At 48.5% G+C, this 22,252-nt stretch overlaps 1 protein-coding gene across 1 annotated transcript; it reads left to right on the forward strand.

The window, feature by feature from the left end:
• Positions 1–570: 570 nt before the first annotated feature.
• On the forward strand, positions 571–21,792 carry LOC143302296 (uncharacterized). Its single transcript, XM_076616896.1, has 4 exons — positions 571–689; positions 4,325–4,541; positions 7,634–15,788; positions 18,371–21,792. The coding sequence occupies exons 1-4, from the start codon at positions 681–683 to the stop codon at positions 21,345–21,347; spliced, it is 11,358 nt and encodes a 3,785-aa protein (XP_076473011.1). The 5' UTR covers positions 571–680; the 3' UTR covers positions 21,348–21,792.
• Positions 21,793–22,252: the final 460 nt, after the last annotated feature.

Below are 22,252 nucleotides of genomic sequence, written 5' to 3' on the forward strand. Positions count from 1 at the left end.
TTATTTTCAGTCACTCACACAAACACTGACACCGAACCATCAAGCTCTTCACTGATGTTCCTCATCAGAGCCATGAGCCTTCCCACTCTCTGTGGACCTCAGTGCACATCAGTGTAGTGTGGGGCTCTTGCCGCTTTCCCACCCCGCCCACATCACATTCCCCGCCGTATTTTTACAAAGTGATAGATAGCCTGCTGCGGCATACACGCAAACAAAGTATGTTTGACTCATCCTTAACTATTTTTGGCTTGGAAAAGGCTTACAGCATTAGTGGTTACGCAGTTCGTAAGCAATTACGACGCCAGTTTTAATTTCGGTCCTCTTCCTCGATCACGTTCACTATTCAATGGTCACACAAAGCTATGGAAATGGAAGCTTGCTCCTGTGAGCTCAGCAAGGTTCGAATGCTGTCATATGTTATGACATTTCTCTTTGCAAACAATAATGGGTGGTCGCATAACACGAACTTACAGAAATCGTGTGCGAGTTTTGTTTCATCACACTCACAGATCCATCCTTGTTGATTTCTCATAAAATAAAATTTTGTTAAGTGTGAACCCTTTCAGTACCTCAAGTTTACATGCTGTGACGTAGTTCCGCTGCCCCCAGATTGTGTCAATCTACCGCCATAACGATAGCATAGCGGATGAGACTGCTGAGACTTCTAGACAAATCCTAAAATGAAAAGGGTAAGTCGTATTATGCAAGTTGATTGTCTGACAAGAGTAAGTAAACAAGTCTGCGACGCCCGCGAATGTATTGGGTCCCTTTAAGATTTAGATGTGTGTCTCGCGAAGGCAACGAAAGACCCAGCGATAACAGTTGGCTGACGGCACAAGGCCCAGAATTTGCATACATCGCAGCGGCTGTCTCGGCTGATCACAGCACAACACGCTTGTCCGATGTCGCGCTGTAGGTTTCTCGAGGAAGAGTAGGGAGGTGCTTTTCCCCCCGTTTCTTTTTCAGTACACATTATGCACACAGACACGATTTTGTGCTGCTCATTTTGCCGTGACAAAGCAGCCATGGAACCCGAAGTTTTAAACTGATGTTGTTATTGAACTTGCTCAGGACAGACCGACTGTATTTGATAGGGGGTGTTCTACGTGTAAAAGCGATCCTTTGCCTTATTTACTGGCTGTTTATTTTTGTTTGTTTGTTTTTTAAAGATAGTATTTTACATTTGCTCTCAGCATACAGCTTCGTTCAAGATTATTGAAGTGTGCAAAGACGGTAAGCATGTTTTTACTTACATTTTACTTATTAAGCATCCATTCATTTTGCATCAAACTCTGCAAAGTGTGTATCAAGGTGGTAGCCTTAGTATATGTGGCCCAAGTGAAAGTAAACGAAGTCATATTGATAAGCTAATAATTAACAGGAAAAAGAATGCAAGCTGTGCTAACAGTTGAAAACCACTGGCACAAAAAGTACAAAATGCTGATCCGTACTCATACTGTCATAGACACACACACACTCACAAATACACACACGCACATGCACACGCACACAAACACACCACACTCTGCTGAAATCCCAAGCACTCCGAAAAGTGCTTGATTCAGCGTACGGAGAAGAATGGATATAAATGCTATGCTGTCAAAAAATGAAAAGCAGGCATGTTTTTAATGGAGATATGTCAACCGTGTGTACACTTTTCCATGAACAAAGGAAAGAACTTAGAATTCGGGTGTGTTGTAACTTGTAATTCAGCCCAGTGGATGTGTGGAATGAAGTATCTTTTACATTATATATTGATGGATGTTCACCCTGTGCTGGTATTAATATGTGTGTTCATCTAGTCATGTGCACTGCACATGTCTCTGTTACTAATTTTAGAGACACATCACTTGTTCCAAGAATTGAACGTTGCTACTTTTGCACTCCGTTTGAGTTGTGGTTTCCCTTCCACACAGGATCATCTTTTAAACTGATTGTGATGTTGTTGATGCTATGATAGGCCATGGTAATTGGTTGACAGTCAAAATGTGTACCTCCCTTGATTGTATTCAGATGATTATAATTAAACCATGAATTTTGGTAAACTACAAACTTGCACAGAAAACTTTTTTTTTTTTTTAAATGGCGTATCTGTGATGGTATATGACATGTGTAAGAAGTTAGCTGTTTCAGGCTTCTCTTTATAGAATAAAATACTTCATGTTTTTAAAAATTCTGTGTGACATGCCCTGTATTCACTATCGTGCCAACTGCATTTAACAAGTCAGCATTCTTTTTAATGTATCTGGCACAGTGGACAAATTGGAGCAAGGTGAAAGTGATCATGCACATTTGAAGGTTACAACTTTCCAAAACTGGTCATTGTCTTCTTTTGTATGTCAGTGCTGCCCCCTTTACTTTCTCCATCCTTTCTCCCCAACCTCCCTCTGAGATGCTGCCTCTGTATCCAAGGATCTGGCTTGCTCACTGTCTCACAGTGTTTCTCAATGCCTGCATGGATGTAGGCAGTGATCTACACATACACATACACACAACTCTCTCACACACTCTCAGTCACACACACACACACACACACACACACACACACACACACACACACACACACATTGTTCACACACTCACACTGCTTTGTGCATGCACACACGCACGCACACACCACATGCACATGCACACACACACACAACACTGTCTGTCAGTCGAATTTCAACTAAACTTTACATGAACTGAGAAAGCAGTGATCTGTAATTGTGTAAACATGAATCAATGTGAGCAGCTAGAAAGGAAACATTGACCAGTGATGTCATGACCAACCCAGATCATATGCATGTTTTAAGACATGATAGATTGATACCCAGTTTACTGATAAGTGCTTTCATCAGGTGATGCAAGAGCTTGGTCAGCTTCAGGCTATTGAGGATAATGATGCACATTAACTATGTCTGATGAACAAACTTTCACTACAAATTTATAAATAAGATTGAAAGGTTGTTTGGTTTCTCAAAACTATCTAAAATTTGCTTGGGCATAAAGCAAAGAGTAGAGAGCTCATAATGCCCAGGATTTTTGTTGTATTTGATTGTGTGTTTTGTTGTTGTTTTCAGGGGTAGGGTTTTTCTCTCTCTCTTTCTCTCTCCCTGTTTTTAGGAGGGATATCCCTTTCTGCATGGGGCTTTGTTCCCTAGTCTTTGGGAGCTGCTGCTGTGTGGTGACACTGTTAAAGATACAGGTACAGATTCAGACATTCGTTTGCCTTTGTCTAAGATGCATTTAAAAACAAAAAAACAAAAAACAAAAACCATCCAGTAGTGGCCGTGGCCAGACAAAGTGAGCAGGCCAGACAGGTGCCAGGAAGTGGGGCTGGATGGGACACACCCTCAGAAGGCCTACATCCAGCACATCCTGAAACCCACAGGGGAAGAAGAAGAGGAGTGGGCCAAGAAACAGCTGGAGACAAGACATTTAGTCCGAGAAAAAAAAAGACAAGGGACCAACTGGGCAGATGCAGAAAGGACAGCCCAGAGTGGAGTCCTGTGAAGTCGTTGATGGCCAGTCTGTGCTCCTTTAGAGGAAAGGGTATAGTGAAATGCTCACTTGTTCAGTTGTTGAACTAGAGACTTCGGCAGATGGTTCATCCAACATCAAAGTGGAAAGACACTAAATTGAACGCTACCACCACTACTACTACTACTACTTCTCGACAGATGGCAATGAGGGGTGGAAGGCCAGTTGAGTCTCAAGGTTGAAATGGCCGTCACTTGTTGTGGCTTGCAGTCAAACATGGCACATCCCTTATGGAAATTCAAGAGGATCTGGGTGCCTGGTTAGCTGAGTTGAACTCCCCAAGCAGGCATTCATGATCATGACAGTAAATAGGAGTTTGAATCACAGACACCCCCACCTGGCAACCTGACGTATAAATTAACATTTTCACAACCAATCATGGTATATATCATATATATTGTCATTCCTGTGGTGATTAGTAGTATGGTGTTAGTAGGTCTGTCCACTCCCCAGTTTCCAAGGATAGTGATACCCCTCAGCCAGATAACGCTGGATATGGGTGTCATTACTATCAACATTAAAGTTGAACCCAAAGGAATGTAACCTCTTTTTTTTTCTTTTTTTTTTAAGCACAGAGAAAAGTATTACTTATTAATATTAGACTGAAGTTTTCTTATTCATCAAGTGATTATCAGACAATTTTTTTTTATTCATCAAGTAATTTCAAACAGGCAATAGTTTGTTTGTTTTTTTTTGTTTTTTTACCTTATGATCAGGATTGTTATTTACTCCATGATTGTGTTTGTTGTTTCAGCAGAAAAGATGAGTAATAAATAGATCATGCTTTACATTGTGTTTGCAGAAGAAAGACCGAGCCCCTGTCACCACAGGCCCCAGTGGTAGCAGGCGTGCCAGACCGTCGCTGAACGTCAACAGAGTGCGCCACGTGTTCTCTGGCAAAAGGCCAGCAGGTGTTGCCGCTGTGTCCAGGAAGGGGGAGAGTAGTGTGGCTGTTAGATCCCAGCCAGCCAACAGTCCCAAGGCACGGGCCATCAGAACACTGAAAAAGAAGGCTGCTGGTCAGTTCTGTATCCAGTGGTGATTTCCTAATATTGAATGTACATATCTTCATTTGTTGTTTTGTGTATGTGTGTATTGTATTATGCACTCGTGGATCTTTGTTTAATTTTTGTCACCTGCCCATAGAATAGAATAGAAAAGAATTAATCTTTATTACGACTTGTACCGGGGTCACAAGGAATATTGGGGGGGGGGATAGTACAGTGAAGTCCGGATGTAGTGATAGCCCTCGGGACCAAATTTTTTTATCACTACATCCGGACTATTACTATATCCGGATGTCCGGTTATAGTGATATTTTTGTAGGTTTTATCACTACATCCGGACGTCCGGTTATAGTGATATTTTTGTAGGTTTTATCACTACATCCGGCCAATCGCTTGTAGTTGTAGTGATATCTTCAAAGCTTTTATTGCTACATGCGGCGGCACATTTGGTAAACTAGCTTCAAGGCAGTAATAAGGTGATTTTGGAACCACTATTGATTTCGTTTTGTGACGTTTCTTCTGTCGTCTTTGTTAACCTAAATGTCCTGTGTTAACCTACCCCCGTCCTAGCAGTTCAACAGCCGGTGTGTGTGTGCGTGCGTGCGTGGGCTGGCTTCATATGTCACTGGTAAATTCTTTATCCCTTTAAAGCAGCGAGGGCAACGGAATTTTCCAATGACCAGCAGAGGACGTTTTTCAGTCCCTGTCATGTTGCAGCACATCGCTATTGTGACTCTTTCTTTGGATAACTTCCCCCCATGACATTTTTCTGCTTTGAATTCAAATGTGCGGTCTGGCAGCAGGCGCCAAAAAAGTCCACTTTCGTCCATGTTGAAAATGTCATTTTCATCATACTCGCTTAGAAGAGGCAAAAGGACATCACTGACCCAACTATCTGTGGCACACTCATCAACGCTGTTTCTCTCACCGCTGATTTTTCTGAACGTCATGCCGTGTCGAGCAGTGAAGCGCTTAACCCAACTTTCGGAACATGTCCAGTCACTCAACCCAATTTCCTTGGCAAACTGTTCTGCCTTCAACCGCAACACAGAGCCATTGACTGGCATGTTGTTGGCCCTTGCCATTCGAAACCAATCCAACAGTGCACTGTCTACTTTCGGTTCCCCAGGGCATCTCTCGCGCTTCCTCTTCGCACTCGTCTCACCACTATAAAACTTCTGCTTTAATTGTTCACCATTTTTCACAATAGTGCATACTGTTGACTGTGCAACCTTGTACTTCTTCGCTATTTCCGTCTGTGTACGTTGTTTTGTTTCAATGTCTTTCAAGAGATCAATCTTCCGCTTCAGGGTAAGCACATTGCGTTGCTGGCGTTTGCTCGCCATTTTGGTAAAGGGAGATTACTCTCGAACATTATCACTACAGCCGGACTTTAGCTTCCCCGGGACTTGAAAATAGTATCACTACAAGCGGACTATCACTATATCCGGCCTGAAAAATATCACTACAACCGGACTAAGTTAACAAAGAACATGAACAACTGGGACCGGGACCCAGAAATTCTATTACTACAGCCGGACTATCACTACATGGGTCTATCACTACAGCCGGACTTCACTGTACATAAAAAAAGCTACAAACATAAATCGAAAATCATACGCAAACACAGTAGAATTTAGGATACGTACATGTGCATATCAGTGCAAGAACTTATGCACACTCACATGCATGCACACGCACACGCACATACTCACACAGACAAACACACGTTTGAACAGAAGCTGCATATTACATGTGGATTGGGCTGATGACTATCTTCAGGTAAATGGTTGTTAATTGCACTATTCTATTTAATCATACTGGATTTGTTCGTGAGACAGGGCATTGACTGCTTTGGGGAAAAAGCTATTGGCAAAACGATTGGTTTTCGTCCATATACTTCTGTACACGTCGACCAGAGGGGGGAGCATCTCGAAGATCCCAAAAGCTGGATGTGATTCATCCTGGCTGATTGATTTTGCTTTTTTGAGTAGCCACTTATGATATATAACTAGAGAAGGTAGATCAGCCCTGGTAATCATGGTGGCAGTTTTTACGATTCTGTCCAGGGCTGCAACTTCTGCCTTGGAAATGTTTCCTTACCAAACAGTAAACTAATAGCGAAGGTTAGCACACTTTCAGTGACTGCTCGGTAGAAATCAGCCATGATTTCTTTTTTAATTCCGAACTTTTTGAGGCGCCAAAGAAAGTAGAGGCGCTGTTGTTCTGTCTTAACAATTTTTTCCGTATTTTTCTCCCATTTCAAATCTTTGGAAATGATCAGTCCAAGAAATTCAAATTTGCCCATGGGTATGGAATGGATATTGCTAGAGGCATGTTCCTGGTTAATGTACATGAATAGTATTGCCTAATTTTCTGTTAGGGGTCGACTTTTGTTGTTTGTTTGTTTTGTTTTTGTTTTTTTGTTGTTGTTGTTGAGTGAAGACCAGCAGAATGATATTCAGAGTTTTAGAGCCTGATATGGCCCTGTGTGACTGGCTGGATGTGAGCAGCAAGAAAGAATGAACAGAGAACACACAGACTCAAAGAGAACACAAAGCAGCCTGTTTACCTAACGAACTAAGTCTTTCACAGTATAGTCATTGTGTGAAAAACCTCACTTCAGATTCATTCATTTTTGGTGTGTTTGTTTGTTTCACTTGTGTACGTACAAAGTGAGTCTATGTAATAACCTTGTTTTGGTTGTCTGGGTGTCCATGTGTGGGTGTGTCAACCTGTGGCAAAACTCAGGGAGTTAGCGGTACATCAGTTTGGTGTATATGTTGCAGGGAATTAACAGTACATTATTTTGGTGTGTACAGTATGTTGCAGGGAATTAGCAGTGCCTCAGTTTGGTTAGTGTGTGTTGCAGGGAATTAACAGTACCTCATTTAGGTGTGTACAGTATGTTGTAGGGAATTAACAGTACCACAGTTAAGTGTGTACGGTATATTGCAGGATATTACCAGTATCTCAGTTTGGTGTGTACTGTATGTTGCAGGGAATTAAAAGTACTGTATGTTGCAGGGAATTAACAGTACCTCCAGTCCTGAGGTGTGTACAGTATGTTAGCAGTACCTCAGTTTGGTCAGTGTGTGTTGCAGGGAGCATCAAAAAGGGAGGCAAGCAAACAGCTGTTGATGACGGACTCCATCTGGATGCGACGGCGCTGGCTCAGGAGAAGAAAGTGTACAGAGCCCTGAAAAAACTGCACATCGACTTCAAGCCTGGTGCCTCGGCACCCAGTGTGGCTGGGACACGCAACATCAAGAAGAAGAGTGCTGAGAGTATCGATGCTTCCCCGGGTGCCAGTGAAGCAGTTGAAGCTTCTAAGGTGCTCACACTTGGTGAAGTGACAACACCCACAGGAAGAAAAAGACAGGAGGGCACACTCTCTGAAGAGACCGCTCACTCCTCCAAACCATCCCCGGTGCAGATTGGAACAGCGATCAAACGAACTGTGAAAAGCAGCAGCCGTCCTGGGAGTGCTTCCAGGGCAGTTTCAGGTGAAGAATCGACAGCAGACAGGAGTTACACACGGCTGAAGAAGAGCATTACAAAACCCAAGTCTGGGTTGCACACTCAACTTTCTCCCTCATGCGGTGATAGCGACACTGGTGGAAGCACAGTCGGGACGAAGACCGGCAGAACACCTGTCAACAGTCCAGACACTCCCACGGCAGGCATGCTTTCCATTTTACCAAAGACGTCCAAGAGGTTTTCCACCTCCATCTACAGCTCCAGGAGAAAGAGCAACCCTGATACCAGCACCTCGCAGCCAGAAACTAAGACAGAGCCCACAGATGTGCATGAAGGCTTCCAGAGAGGGAGACCTATTGGGAGAGGCAGTTTCAGAGCTAGGACCATTCCACATACTGCTACACATTCAAAAGGCAGAGGATTTGCAGTTGCTCCACTCAGCAGTAGGGGTACAGCCAAGCTGGTCTATCGAGACCGAGGCCGGAGGGTTTCAGCATCTGATGTGGATTCAGCTCCAGATGAGGACACTAATGTGGAAAATGTCTCTGAGCATGATGAACCTCCAGCCAAAAGGGGCCGGTTTAAGAAAGTGCCTTCTGCATCAGCAGCAGGTGTGGATGGTGAGAAGGATGGAGATCAAACTGCCGAAGGAAGAAGTCAGCCCTCCAGTGAAGCAAGCCAAGCCAAGAATAAACCAAGCATCCAGACACCTGTAGCCAGGAACACTAACCTGACCAGACGGAAGAGCAGTGCAGCAGGCATTGTTTTGGATACGGAAGGAGCAGCAGCATCGAAAGAAAAAACCACCACGCCAAAGACATCCAAAAACAAACCAGCAGTGAAAGGGAGTTCCAGGTCAGTGGAGTCTGTGGTCAGAGACAGAGGTTCAGTGCTAGGACAGATCAAGACAGCTGCCCACAGTCGAAGCAGCAGCCCAGGTGGTACAGATGTGCGGTCCAGAAACAAAACGGTGGCACCCAAGGCTGGAGATTTGTCTCGCAGCTCCTCACTGGACAACTTGCTGTACAAGTCCCAGTCCCCGCCAGTCCTCAAACAGACTCGATCCAACAAGGGAGGCACTCCCACCAGCAGTGGCAGTGCTGGAAAGCCCTTGGACAGCACTGTGAATCCAAAGAGTGGATCAGCGTCTGATGTCAGTTGTGCCGCCTTCACAAAAATGTTTTACAGTTCCTTGAGGAGAAAGCGTTCAGTCAGCCCCGGGAAAGGTGGTGCAGCCCTGAAAAAGAGAAGGCTACTGAGCAGACTGCAGGACAGTTCCACCCACCAGATGCCAGACATTTTACTCTCTGGCAGGTCTGCCCGGCAGACTGCTTTAGGAGACAGTCCTGCTGTCAGCAGGGAAAGCAGCCCTGGGACTTTGCCTCGATCAAAGGGAAAAAGATCTGTGGAAATGGTCAGCACTCGTGCAGAGAACAGTGAGAGGCAGAGCCAGGGTAAAGACCAGTTCTCAGAGACCTCCACCGCCAGCACAAATGTGCCGGCAGACCCTCAGCAACAGTCAGCGACTTCCGGGCCTGGGTCAGGGCAGTCTGCTGGTCCTCGGGTGGTGGGAGTGAGGCGTGGTGGGCCAGGCAGACCAAAAGGCTCTCCGAACAAAAGATTTCGCTTGAATCGGGTGAAACAGCATGTAGCAAAAGAAACACCAAACGTTCAGCGTAGCACTCCTGGGAGACGTGGACCTGGGCGTCCAAGAAAGATCTCGCCATCAGGAGACAGGAGCCAGTCTGTGCAAGAGTCTGACTCTGAGATGAACAATCCCAGTGGGTCCAGCACATGGGATACCAACAGTGTGACAGACAGCAAGTCTGTAGGACAGAAAGGCAGGCGGAGAAGGCCTCCACTGAATGCTAGTCAGTCCCAGCGGTCCCCTGCCACACAGTCTTCTTCCAGAGGAAACGGTGACAGCTTGAGTAAGAGTGAGAGAGTGTCCAACAGGTCTTATGTGAATGTGGATGTTGATACAGAAGGTGGTTGGGTTGATACAGCAAGCAAACCTGCAGGGAAAGAAAAAGCACTCAGCAAAGGGGGCAGACGGAACAGGTCAGACAGAATGTCTCACAGAAACAAAAGCAACCCGCTTAGAACTCTTGTGCGGATGAAGAGGGAAAGCAGGAGACAGTTAAAGAAGTCGCGGTGGGCAAGCGGAAAATTACCGAAGCAGTCTCAGGCAGCTCTGAGCTCCAGTATCAGGTTCAGGAAACAGTCATCAGTGTCTGGTGCTTCAGCGGACTCTGTGGATGGGTGTCAGGAAAAAGGTGAGGCATCAGGAAAGCCTGCCACTCCCTTGTCCTCAGCCCCCTCTGGCACTGTCCACACAGAAACCGAAACCATGGTAACTGTGGGAGGTGGGTCTCACTCTGTGCTCATTCCCAGCAGAGACCCTGGTGCAGCTGCTCATGATGAACACTCGTACAGTTGTGTGTCCAGCAGGACAGTGGTTCCAGATCACAGCCCAGAATGTGAAGCCGAGGTTGGCTCACTTGGTGACCGGCTACCCACTGAGCAGTCCCCACAACCTGCCACGGCCACCCCACCAGCAGAAGGGGATCAGTGTGTGAGTGAAAAGAGTTCTGTGCCTGCAGTTGGTGAACCCGTGCTAGTCCAGTCTGAAACTGATGCCTCAGGGGGTGAGTCGGCTCATGCCTGTCAACCCCTGTCCACCGCAGAGCCAACAGCTGAGGACCTAACCCGAGTTGATCCCAGCCCAGCCCAGCCATTTGATGGGCAACAGCAAGCAGATACTGCGATACCTCCAACTGAAGCCTCTGCAAGGGACCATGAGATGGAAGACAAGACTGGATCAGGTGGAGAAGATTCAGAACAGTTGTATGTGCAGAACCAGTTAGAAATGTCATCAAAGCATTATCTGCCAGAAGAACAGTCCACATGTGATGAGACAGAACATTCCATGCTTAGTGATCAGGTGCAAGAAGAACCCATATGTGAGGTGGGGCAGCCCACAGGTGAGAAGTCAGACCAGCCCATGCCTCATCAGGCAGAACAAGTGTTGCAGGATGAGGGAGAAGAAACAGCCATGCCTGAACAGGCAGAAGAAGAAACCACATGTGCTGGGGCAGAATCATCCGTGTCTGACCCACCAGAACCACCCATGCATGATCAGACTGAAGAGCCATCCTTGCATAGTAAAACAGAACCATCCTTGCTAGATGATACAGAACCAGCCAAACATAAGACAGAAGAACCACCCATACATGATAAAACAAAAGAACCACCCACACATGATAAGACAGAATCACCCATGCATGACAGGACAGATGAACCCTCCACATGCAACCAGCCCAAGGATCCCTCAGTGCCTGAGGAGTCAGACACGATGACTGACATCATCAGTGAAGGGGACGGGTCACAAGGGAAACCAGACACTTCATTACAGCCACACACCAGCAGTACAGAATCATCACTTAGTGCTCAGTCACAAGCCACCACCACTGACCCTTCAGCAGCAACAACACAAGACAGCCCTGACAATGTCACTATGAGCGTTGTGGACGGTGAGACACACACCTTGACGGAGATTAAGGCCAGCACAGGGCCAGGTGCAAAGAGTCCAGCCCAGCAGGTGTGTGAAGATGACTCGATGTCCAACCTGGAGGCAGTGGAGCCACAGAAGGTGAAACCAGAGGCTGAAGGGCAGACCACAGCGACCCTTGCCCAGCCACAAGATGTGGGCGAAGAAGCTGTGTCCACAACCACCAGTTTGGAGACCCATGAGTCAAAGCTGTACCTCACATCCACTGACCATGACCAGACAAAGGAAAGCTTATCCTCTAGGTCAGCTTCAACCACCATTCATCAGACTCAGAAAATGGAATGTGATGATAAAGCTGACCAGCCAGACATGACAAAGCCAGAGGCTGAATCTGTGAAAGACTTTCCCAGGTCATCACTTAGTGTTGCTGGTCCAGAAGGCACCAAAGAGGAAAAACAGGGTGCTGCAGATGAAGCATCAGCACCAGATCGTCAGGGTCAGTCAGTTGGAGAGCCTGCAATGGATGAGAAACACAGAAAACATCAGGTCGTCCCCATTGCTAAACGAAAACAGAAGGCAATCAGCCGAGAACTGAAGCGCCTGCAGACAGACGAAGGAGCCCAGAGGATAATGAGTTGGCATGAAAAGAAGAAACTGAAAACGCTTGGCAAGCTGCTGCGATCGAAAATCAAAGATGACAAACAGGAAGCCAAGGAAACGCAACAAACAAAAGAACCAAAACCCAGATCCAACAAACTGTATAGCATTGACACAATATCAGACACCAGACTAGTTTTCAAAAGTGGCAAGACGGCAAACTCGGGATCAGTTGCTGAGCCTGCTCAGAAAAAGGAATGGGCGCATGATGGTTTAGGTTCCTTGGACAAGGAAGACGCTGTGGGCTTTGTCCAAGAAAGTGGGAAGAGTTTGAATCCTGGCGTTCTGTCAGCGTCATCAAGCATTGATTGTGAGGATCCGCCTCCAGACATCACCACGGAAATGTCTCCTTACAAAGACAGTCGATTAGAGCGATGTCGGTCAGAAGAGCTATCACCACCCCCTTTGATTCGGCCTGAGGATTTATTTTCTGAGAAGTATTACGAATCCATGTCAGGGTCCCAAGATGCGCATTGTCAAGATGGCAAAAGTGCATCGTCAGAAGTCTTCGCCACAGTTGACATTGATTCTTCCCAAGGAAATGAAGCTTCAGACACGTTCTCTCTTTGTACAACCAAACTTGGACCCAGAAAAAAGAGAGGGCGTGGAAGGCGCAAGGGTGGAAAGATGGGCCCAGCCTCTAAGACTGGCCGAGAACTTCATGTCAGACCTGGACCAGCAAGTTCTAAGTTTGGAGGAAGGAGGACCTCAAATTCCCCAAAGCAGGATCCTCCATTTATCCGTAACATGCCCCTTCTTCCTTCTGAGCCAAGGACGTTTGCTCTGCGGCCAAAGACCACTCGGTCCCCCATTGAGATCATCGCCATGAGACAAAAGCTGGAGGAGGAGGCCTATGAACTGGAAGAGGCAACAAGGGTGGCCAGGAAGCTGAAGAGAAGGCAGGCCTTGTTTGGAAAACTGGCCATGGCCAGTGACACACCCAATCAGAATTCAGTTGGTTCATGTAAACCCTGTTCAGTGGTGCTGGTTGACTTTGTGAAGGAGTTGCATCTGAACTCCATTGACACTTCAGATCAATACATTTCAGATGTGTCCTATGACAGCGATGAAGCTGATGTGGATGAGGAAGATGACGACTACATAGATGACATGTATGACTGCCAGCCAGATGACGACGGCATGGTGTGGCAGGTTGACAATTCACAGTTGATGGCGTTGAGGAGAGTGCAGGAGGATGGAGCACAGGAGTCCATTTCCGGTCCTGACGGTGGATGGAAGGGGTCAGAAAGGTGTGCAGAAAGAATTCGGGGGACACAGCCAACACCAAGTGCATCGTCCTCCCTGCCTGACGTCAAGAAGTCTGCACAGGACTTGGAGAGTCTGCGGGGAAAAGGGTTCATGGGCAACTTTGTGGACTTCATACAGAACAGGAGCAGCCACCAGCATCCCATCCCACCCTCAAAACAACGCCCACGCTTCCGGCCCAAAACAATGAGGTCACCAGGACATTCTGCATCAGTAACCTCAGCAGTGTCTGTTAATGCAGCCTGCACTGCCTGCACATCGGATTCCGTGGTGACGGTAACCTCTCTAACCACCATGTCCTCTTCATCCTGCTTTGTTTCGGTCTCCTCACACAGCCAGGTGGTCACCTGCACACAGGTCCACACACCTCGCCAGGGCCAGCTGGTCAAACACGATCACCGCGCAGTCTGCCAGGAGGACAAAACTGTCAGCAGCAGTCCTTCCCAAACAGCGGAGTCCAGCACAAGCGAGGGTGGAGAGAAGACGCAATACTCTCCACCTCATCATGCTTTGGTGAAATCCTCCTCAGACAAAAACAGCTCCCCTGGCAAGTTGAAAGTGTTCCCTGTCAGAAAAGAAAGCGATGGTGTTGCCACTGACAAAACGTCCTTCACACGCTATCTGTGCACAAAGTGTGAGTTCTCAGCCACTAACAAAGGCACGATTGAGTCCCACATCTATCGCCACATTCCTGGAGTAACTTTCAAGTGTGCTTACTGTGAGTCGGAGTTCACAGGGCTGATCAGTGCTCTGACCCACGTAAAGAACAGCCACCACAGCAAAGAGCCCCAGGTGTGGATCAGCAAGGACATCAACGAAGCCAGTCTCTACACTGAGGAGCCTGTGATGGCCTCCCCACACGGCTGCCAGCAGGAGCCAGGCCCTGCTGACGGCCCTGAGGTTGGAGGTCAGGCAGGCGACAGTTCGTTGGTGCAGGAAGCTCAGCCAGTCATCATCTCCCTGGTGGTCAGCGGGGGGGACCGGTCTGGGCAGAGACCGGAGCGCTTTAGCTCGTCGCCTCTGGCCACCCAGCGACGGTTTGCCTGCACGCACTGCAGCTACTGCACCAACGTGGTGGAGGACGCACACCAGCATGTGTGGGACCTGCACAATGACAGCAGCCTCTTCACCTGCTACCTCTGTGACAAGGCCTTTGGCTGCAGTCACCAGGACATTGTCACCCACTGCAGAACCACTCACCCAGATCGTCCCAAGTCCTTCAAGAAGTTGCCTGACTTCTACGACCAGGAGCTGATCAGAATGAACACTGGCACTGGCGAGAGATCCAAGTCCTCTGAGGACCGGGGCAACATCTTTGACCGCATGAGCAACTTCTTTCCCAGTCTGGGTCCAGGCAGTGAGCTGATGGAAGACGGTCAGCTGTCCCCCCAAGCTCGTTTCCTCCGAGCCAGAGACTACCTGTACATCCAGGAAGGGTGGAGCAAGAAGACCAGCGCTGAAGCTGACAGCACCACCATTGAAGACATTGAAATTCCATTTGAGGATGCAGCCGAGATGGATTCATCCGGTTTAGTTTCAACATCTGAGGAGCAGATCTCACAGCAACAGCTTGTGGATGTGGATGAAGGAGCCCTTGGGTCCTCCACAAATACTGCTGACAGACCAGACTCTGCAGCACCACTGCTGTCTGAAAATGGTGCCAAAACAGAGGTGCTTCCATCTTCACAAACTCCTTCAGAGGATCTGTCAGACACCAGACATGCTGAAGAAACACAGACACACTTTAACACAATAGACTCTGCATCGGGACAAACTGTAGCATCTCTTGATAATCAAACATCTGCCAACAGAGCTGAAATTGGTTCTGCCGGTGGAGAATACAGCCAGACAATAGCTTCCAAAGAGGTTTTAAAAACCACAGAAACAGCTACCTCAACATCAGCGGTGTCCGTGGAAGGCCAATCAAAAGCAAACAGCACGTTTGTTGAGAAAGACACACAGGCAGTGAGGGAAGGACCTGTGGCAGGCAGTAGGCTGGCCCCAGCATCAGGGAGAGGGGACAGGACAGAGGGTGCTGGGGATAGAGCAGGGAACTCGTCCACCCAACCATCTTCCGCCGGTGAAGGAAGCTCCACCACAAAGCATCCAGGGTCCTCCGGCGACCCCATGAGTCAGGCTGTCAAGGTCAGACCCAGGTCTTCAGCCAAAACCAGTGCACCAGAGGAGGGACAGGGCATGGGCACCAGACAGCAGCCGGCAGCCAGTGAGGAGGACATGGAGTGTGAAGACGATGGAGAGAACGACATCCTCGTCATTGACTTGGGTGAGGACGTATTGGGGGAGGATTTGGCTGATGACACCAGTCACTGTTCATCGTCACCACGGTAAGTGTGCATGTGTGTGTGTATGTGTGATGTGAAGAACTTGATGGACTAAGTTCTTTCCATTGTCCATGTAGCATTTCTCATGTCTCTCTAACCCGTTCATGTGCAGAGATCAGCAGGTGGTTTCTAGTCATGAGTGGGTGGTTTCTTGTCATCAGTGGATGGTGTCTAGTCATCAGTGGATGGTTAATAGTCATCAGTGGATGGTTTCTTGTCATCAGTGGATGGTGTCTAGTCATCAGTGGGTGGTTTCTAGTCATGAGTGGGTGGTTTCTAGTCATCAGTGGATGGTTTCTTGTCATCAGTGGATTGTGTCTAGTCATCAGTGGATGGTGTCTAGTCATCAGTGGATGGTGTCTAGTCCAGTTAACAGTTGAGGGCTTGACATTCACTTTTTTCCCACTTGCCCAGTTTGGAAATTCTCTGGAAAATTCACTTGCCCAGAAAGATTTTGCTCTTACCCTCAGTGATTTCAGAACAGAAACGTACATGCAAACACACACACACACACACACACACACACACACAGTGACAGAGAAAGAGAGAGAAGGAAGCAGTCAAACCCTTTTCTTTAACTGATGTTTGTTTTGTTGTTTTTCACAAAAAATGAAAGTTGTTTTGAACAGCTAAAACAAGTTTTCTCTCCCACTTGATAAAACACTGCCTTTGGCATGTTTTTGCAGTTCATTGTCAGCCATGGAAATTTTTTCAGCCATTTCAGCTGAAGACTGTTCTCTCTCCTCTTTGTAGACGGTCTGTTGCAGTTTGCGAAGTTTCAGTTTTGGCACTTCACCCACAGAGATTGATTGTCTCATGGAAACACCCACAGAGATTGATTGTCTCATGGAAACATTTTTTGTTGTTTTTAAAGTGGAATGACATGACTCCTAGAGTCCATTGCCTTGTGATTTTGGATTGTGTGATGTGTGGTGGGGGGAAGGCGAACTATGCTGTATGAAAAATTACTGTTGGTTCTCAGTAAAGATGGCAACCAATGGCAGAATTTCCTCGTAGAGCTGCATAATATCTCTTTTTCCAGTGACCACTTGTCAAAGTCAGACTCATAACATTGTCTCAGTGTCTGCTAGACAAAGAGTCTGATGATCTGTATTGGGAGTGTGACAGATATTTTTCAAAACATGCTAGTCTTGAAACATGTAACTTGCCTGGTTGAGCAAGTTGGGTAAGGACATTACTTGCCCAACACTGATCATCTTGCCAGCCAACTGCTAATATCAAGCCCACTAAGTCTTCAGTAATTGATGTCATCAGTTGCATTATCATGAGTTGTCATATCAGTTGGTGGTGTTTTTTGAAGGAATGATGGTTTGATAGTTAATTACATACATGGTGACACACACACACACACGCGCGCACACACACACACACACACACAGAGATCAGACAGAGAAAGAACAAGGCACAGGTGTGTGTGTGGTTCTGTGCCCTTGAACACTGCCATGACCGTGTTACTGTTAGCAAACTTCAACATCTCATATAATAGATGATGAGCAGTGGGGTGGGCAGTGTCTGAACATTCATCAGTTTCATGGCATTCCTATAAATCCAGTCATTAATGTAAAGTTGTGGACCATTGAGTCAGCCTTGGCAGAGGGATTCAGCAAAGTTGGTGGGGTTTTTTTGTTAGTTTTTGGTTTTTAGCTTTGTTACTAATATGTGGACTAATTGTTTCCTTTGCTTCATTGCCTTTTTTTCCCTTCGTCTCTTCTATCACTGAGTATCAGCCACATAACCAAGGCATCAGAAATGATGCCAGCTCTTCTGTTTTTTCCCTTTTTTTAATGCAAAAACAGTCACATGGGAGAATATCCAAGTGGACAAGTAGTTTCCCTTGCATCACAGTGTTCACTTTTTTTTTCTTTTTTTTTAAAATTTTTTTTAATATTTTTTATCAAGGTTCGAGAAAATGAGAAATTATGGTAGCTCAGTAGCTTCTTTTTTTTTTTTTTTCTTTTTTTTTTTTTTAGGAAATGGTTTTACACTCACTCTCTGTAACTTTTTTCTCTTTTTTCTCTGTTTTATTTTTGACTCACTTGTTTGTTTTAACTCATTAAGGTTTGGGTTGGTCATCGATCATTGACGCATACAAATTTGAATACCCATCAGTTTGGCACCAAGCTGGTCAATTGTAAAAAAGTTGAATGATTGATTTTTCTGAAGAAAGATTTGACTTGTATTTAGTATTGCTTTAATAAATTATTATACATGATGTAACAGATTAACTTGAACTAGTTGCAGATTTTGCAGACCATTGAAGCAGTTGACATACTGACTTTGGATGCATTTTATTATTGAAAAGTGTCAAAATTCAGTTTGATGACTTATTAATTGGACACATTTTAGTTATAAGGACATTGGTAAATGTTTTATGTTTTATTTCTTTTCTTTTTTTCTTTTTTTTTTAAAATTCTTCAGGGTTTATGCGAAGATCATGCATCTGCTTTTTTAACAACAGATGTGGTGTAGTGTGTACATATATATATATATCAGTCAGCATGCTTTGACAACCCCCTTAAAACAGAAACTTACAGTAAATGCTTTTTCTCACCCCTCCCTTCCAGAGAGGAGACAGAAGCAGAGGCCCAGACAGCAGAGGGAGGGAGCCGGGGGAAGGAGGCCACCTCTCAGGACAGCCCTGGGCAGGAGGTGCCGGGCATCAGAGGCTTGCAGCCACCGTCAGCACACCCACAACAAAGTGCTGCCATAGACGCAGAGAGCGGCACTGCCAGGGGCACAGAGACAGCAGACAGCACTGGGGATGACGACGGCATGGGCATCAAGATCCTGTCTGTCTTCAGTCTCCGGGACAAGGTAGACCAGGCTCCTGACCTGTACGCCTCCCCACCCAAGTCACAGGTCAGGTCCAAACACAGCTCCCCTTCTCCCTCCTCTGCTGGCAGCAAGCCCTCCCCTGCCCGGCGCTCAGCCCCCCTCACCCCCAAGTCCAGCCCTGGGGGATCCACCAGGAAGAAATCGACGTCAGCATCAAAGCAGTTGGTGGAAGTGGATGCGGATGTGATAGCCGCTCGCAATGAGAGGATGGTGTGCACCTACAAGTGCCACACCTGCAGTATCCATTCCCCGGCACTGGCGGCCATCGTGGAACACCTAAAGCAGCATCACCTGGACGTCCCTCTCTTCTCCTGCCCTTACTGCAAGACCAAGAAGCAGTCCTTCTTCTCAGAGGAGAAGGTTCACCTGCACGTCAGTGAGCACCACCCTTCCAACTACGCCAAGAACGAAGTGTCCCTGTCGGAGATCGCGAAGTCTTTTGTGCAGGTGCTGGCCCTTCCCTCTGGCAACCGCGTCAAGGGGAGCCTGATTGAGGAGGACATCTACATGTGCCTTCAGTGCGAGTCCCATGTTCCTGACCTGGACTACGCTCTGCGGCACCTCAAGTATGAACACCCGGGCCTGTTGAAGTATGCCTGTCCCATCTGCGGAATGTTCTCCCACAGCCAGCAGGAGGTGGTCAAGCAGCACATGCAGGGAGTTCACGGTCAGACCTCAGACAGCGTTCAGCTGGCCATGGCCATGGAGGGGGTCTACCTGACCAAGGTGACGTGCATCTCTGTTGGCGGACAGTATGTGGACCACTCCCCCCTCTCCCCCTCCAGGCCCTCCGCCCCCTCCTCCCATCTTGATGCCCCACCGGTCAGCAGCCCGGGCTCAGCGGTCACCTCCGGTGCCATCTCGTCTGCCCCGGCTCAGTCCTCTCCCTTGACGCTGATGGGCGGTGTGGAGTCGTCGAGCTCTGTGGGTGTGGGTCCGTTTGGTGTGCTGCCCCTCCCCCTCTCCCACATCAGTCCTCTGGCACTGACCTCTGTCCAGGAACAGCCCTCGCTGCCATCGGGGCCAGCCAGGACCGGCAAGCAGAGGGCCAGACCGGTGGGCCCCTCCCCAGGTGGTGTGCAGACGTCACCTGTCAGTCCACAACAGCTGCGGTCCATCCTACCCATGCCAGGCCCTTCCCCTGTGTCTCCCCAGTTGGCCAGGAAGAGGACGGACAGCGGTGTGCCTCTTTTCCAGACCACTGGGGTGACGGTGAAGGACATTCTGGACACCAGACAGAAAACTGTGGAACCTGTGCCATCTGGCTCTGGGGCTGTCTGCAGTGAGACCCTTCCAGCAGACACCTTGACCCCCAGGGTGGTGTCTTCAAGGGTGGACTGGTTGGGCCGCAGTCATAGCACTGCCAGCCCTTGTGACGTGTCTCCCTCCTCCACCCACACAGCACCCCCCTCCACCCTCCCCACCCCCAGCAGGCCGGTGCTCAGAGTGCCCTCTGTGTCCACCGTTCTAGACCTGACCTCATCCAGTCGCTGCATGTCAGTGGACACGGGAACCTCCGTCAACACTCTGACCGCTCGACCCGCCACTGCCTCTCCAGCCGTGCCATCGCTGGCTAACCCCAGCAAGCACCACCCTACCTTGCCCTTCTCCCTGGGCACAACGCTGACGGCGCCCACCCCAACCACAGGACTGCCCCCAGACAGCCAGGGGTCTGTGTCCATGCCGGCTTCCCCCATGGACAGGGAGGACCCGGAGGCCTTCAAGATCTTCAACCTGAAGCCCCGCACCCCGCTGTCCCCTGGCCCCAGCCCCAGTCCTGCCGCTGTCAGCACCCACAAGTCCCCCCCCTCCCTGCTGCTGTCCCCACCCTCCCCCCGCACCACCCCGGCAGCCAACCTCACCACCAGCGGGGCTGTCACTGTGGCGTCCTCGGCCCTCTTTCCCCAGCAGTTCCGCCTGCAGCCATTCCGGCCCCTGCAGCCGGCAGGCATCACGACCTTGCCCCTGGGTCAAGGTGGTCTGCCCCTGGCCCAGAATCTGACACTACCCATGGGGGCGGGCGTGGCGCTGAACCCAGGGCTGACCATTCCCCTCAACGTCCACCAGCCCCAGCTGCTGATGGCGCCCACCGCCTTCCCCCCCGTCCTGGTTCCCGCCAACCTCCTGCAGCAGCTCAACCTGCGGGCCCCTGTCCCTCAGCTGCCTGTCGTGTCAGGGACTGCCGCCGCCCCACCTCCCCCCGCCCCTCCCCCAGCCCACCAACCTGTCAGTGACGTGCAGACAGCCCCTGTCAATCTGTCTTTGGCTCAGCCCAGTCGCCACGCGCTTTCTTCGGTGTCACCCCGAAAGCCTAAGCCAAAGACCTCCAGCAAATACCCTGCCTCCTCTGCCTCTTCCTTCATCAACTTCCGGCTGGGCGAAGGGATCAGTCGAGGCAGGGGCAGGCCCAGGCTCCAGCAGAAGAGCGTGGAGCCGAGCCTCAAACCCCGCATCCCAGCCACCGCCAGCCCTCGCCCTTCCACCCCCACCCCCAGCACCACCCCCGTCATGCCACAGGGTGGCTCTGTGGCCTCCATATCTGCCCGACGGCCTGAAACAATGTCATCACCCAAGCCTGCCCGGCCTGCTTGTCAGCAGTGTGTGTGCCCCTACTGCCCTGACACCCTGATCCTCAAACCTTGGGAGGTGGCCCAGCACATCAAGATGTCCCACCCGGGGAAGGAAGTCAAGTACAACAGGGTCTGACTGTCTCCACTCCTTGCTGGAGTCCTCAGCAATTGTCCCATGTGACAAACAGCAAAGCTGTCTGGTTGCTGTTACCTAATGCATTGTCCAACGTGACAAACAGCTAGACTGGCTGGTTGGTGTAATATAGCACATTGTCTGATTTGACAAACAACTAGCCTGGCTGGTTGGTGTAATATAGCACATTGTCTGATTTGACAAACAACTGGCCTGGCTGGTTGGTGTAATATAGCACATTGTCTGATTTGACAAACAACTGGCCTGGCTGGTTGGTGTAATATAGCACATTGTCTGATTTGACAAACAACTAGCCTGGCTGGTTGGTGTAATATAGCACATTGTCTGATTTGACAAACAACTAGCCTGGCTGGTTGGTGTAATATAGCACATTGTCTGATTTGACAAACAACTAGCCTGGCTGGTTGGTGTAATATAGCACATTGTCTGGACATGAATTAAGTGTGTGGGCATAGTATAGGAACAAAGCTGGCTGTGTAACACAGTGTGGGTGAGGGTGACAAACTGAGCAGTGAATGAAGCGTGTTGGCGTAGCGTGGAAGCAAGGATAGCTGGTCTGTGCATCAAACTATAATACAAAGCACTGGCTGACAAAACAGATGGGGTGGCAAATGAAGTGAGGGGTGGGGTGAAAGATGTGTGCAGACATTGTAACCTTTGTACAGTGACCATTTGTTGAGCATGTCATTTATTTTGCACAGGACCTCCTTTCTGACTGTTGACAGTACAGGGGACTTGAGGGTGAGCATCACCCTGTGTGGAATCATTCATCCTCATGCACAGACAGTTCAGGGGATGCAGGACTCTGCTTTGTGGCTGTCAAAAAAAAAACCGCTTGTATGAATTGAAATGAAGTCAGTTGATCCGTCTTGTGACTCGCACAGGCT

Source organism: Babylonia areolata, chromosome 29 (genome assembly GCF_041734735.1).
Source record: "Babylonia areolata isolate BAREFJ2019XMU chromosome 29, ASM4173473v1, whole genome shotgun sequence".
Classification (NCBI taxonomy): domain Eukaryota; kingdom Metazoa; phylum Mollusca; class Gastropoda; order Neogastropoda; family Buccinidae; genus Babylonia; species Babylonia areolata.

What these genes read in the sequence shown, in the direction of transcription:
- LOC143302296 (XM_076616896.1), top strand. An exon ending in ACTGAAAAAGAAGGCTGCTG is followed by an intron (nt 4,542 to 7,633) that starts GTCAGTTCTGTA and finishes TGTGTGTTGCAG; the next exon opens with GGAGCATCAAAAAGGGAGGC. An exon ending in CACTGTTCATCGTCACCACG is followed by an intron (nt 15,789 to 18,370) that starts GTAAGTGTGCAT and finishes CCTCCCTTCCAG; the next exon opens with AGAGGAGACAGAAGCAGAGG.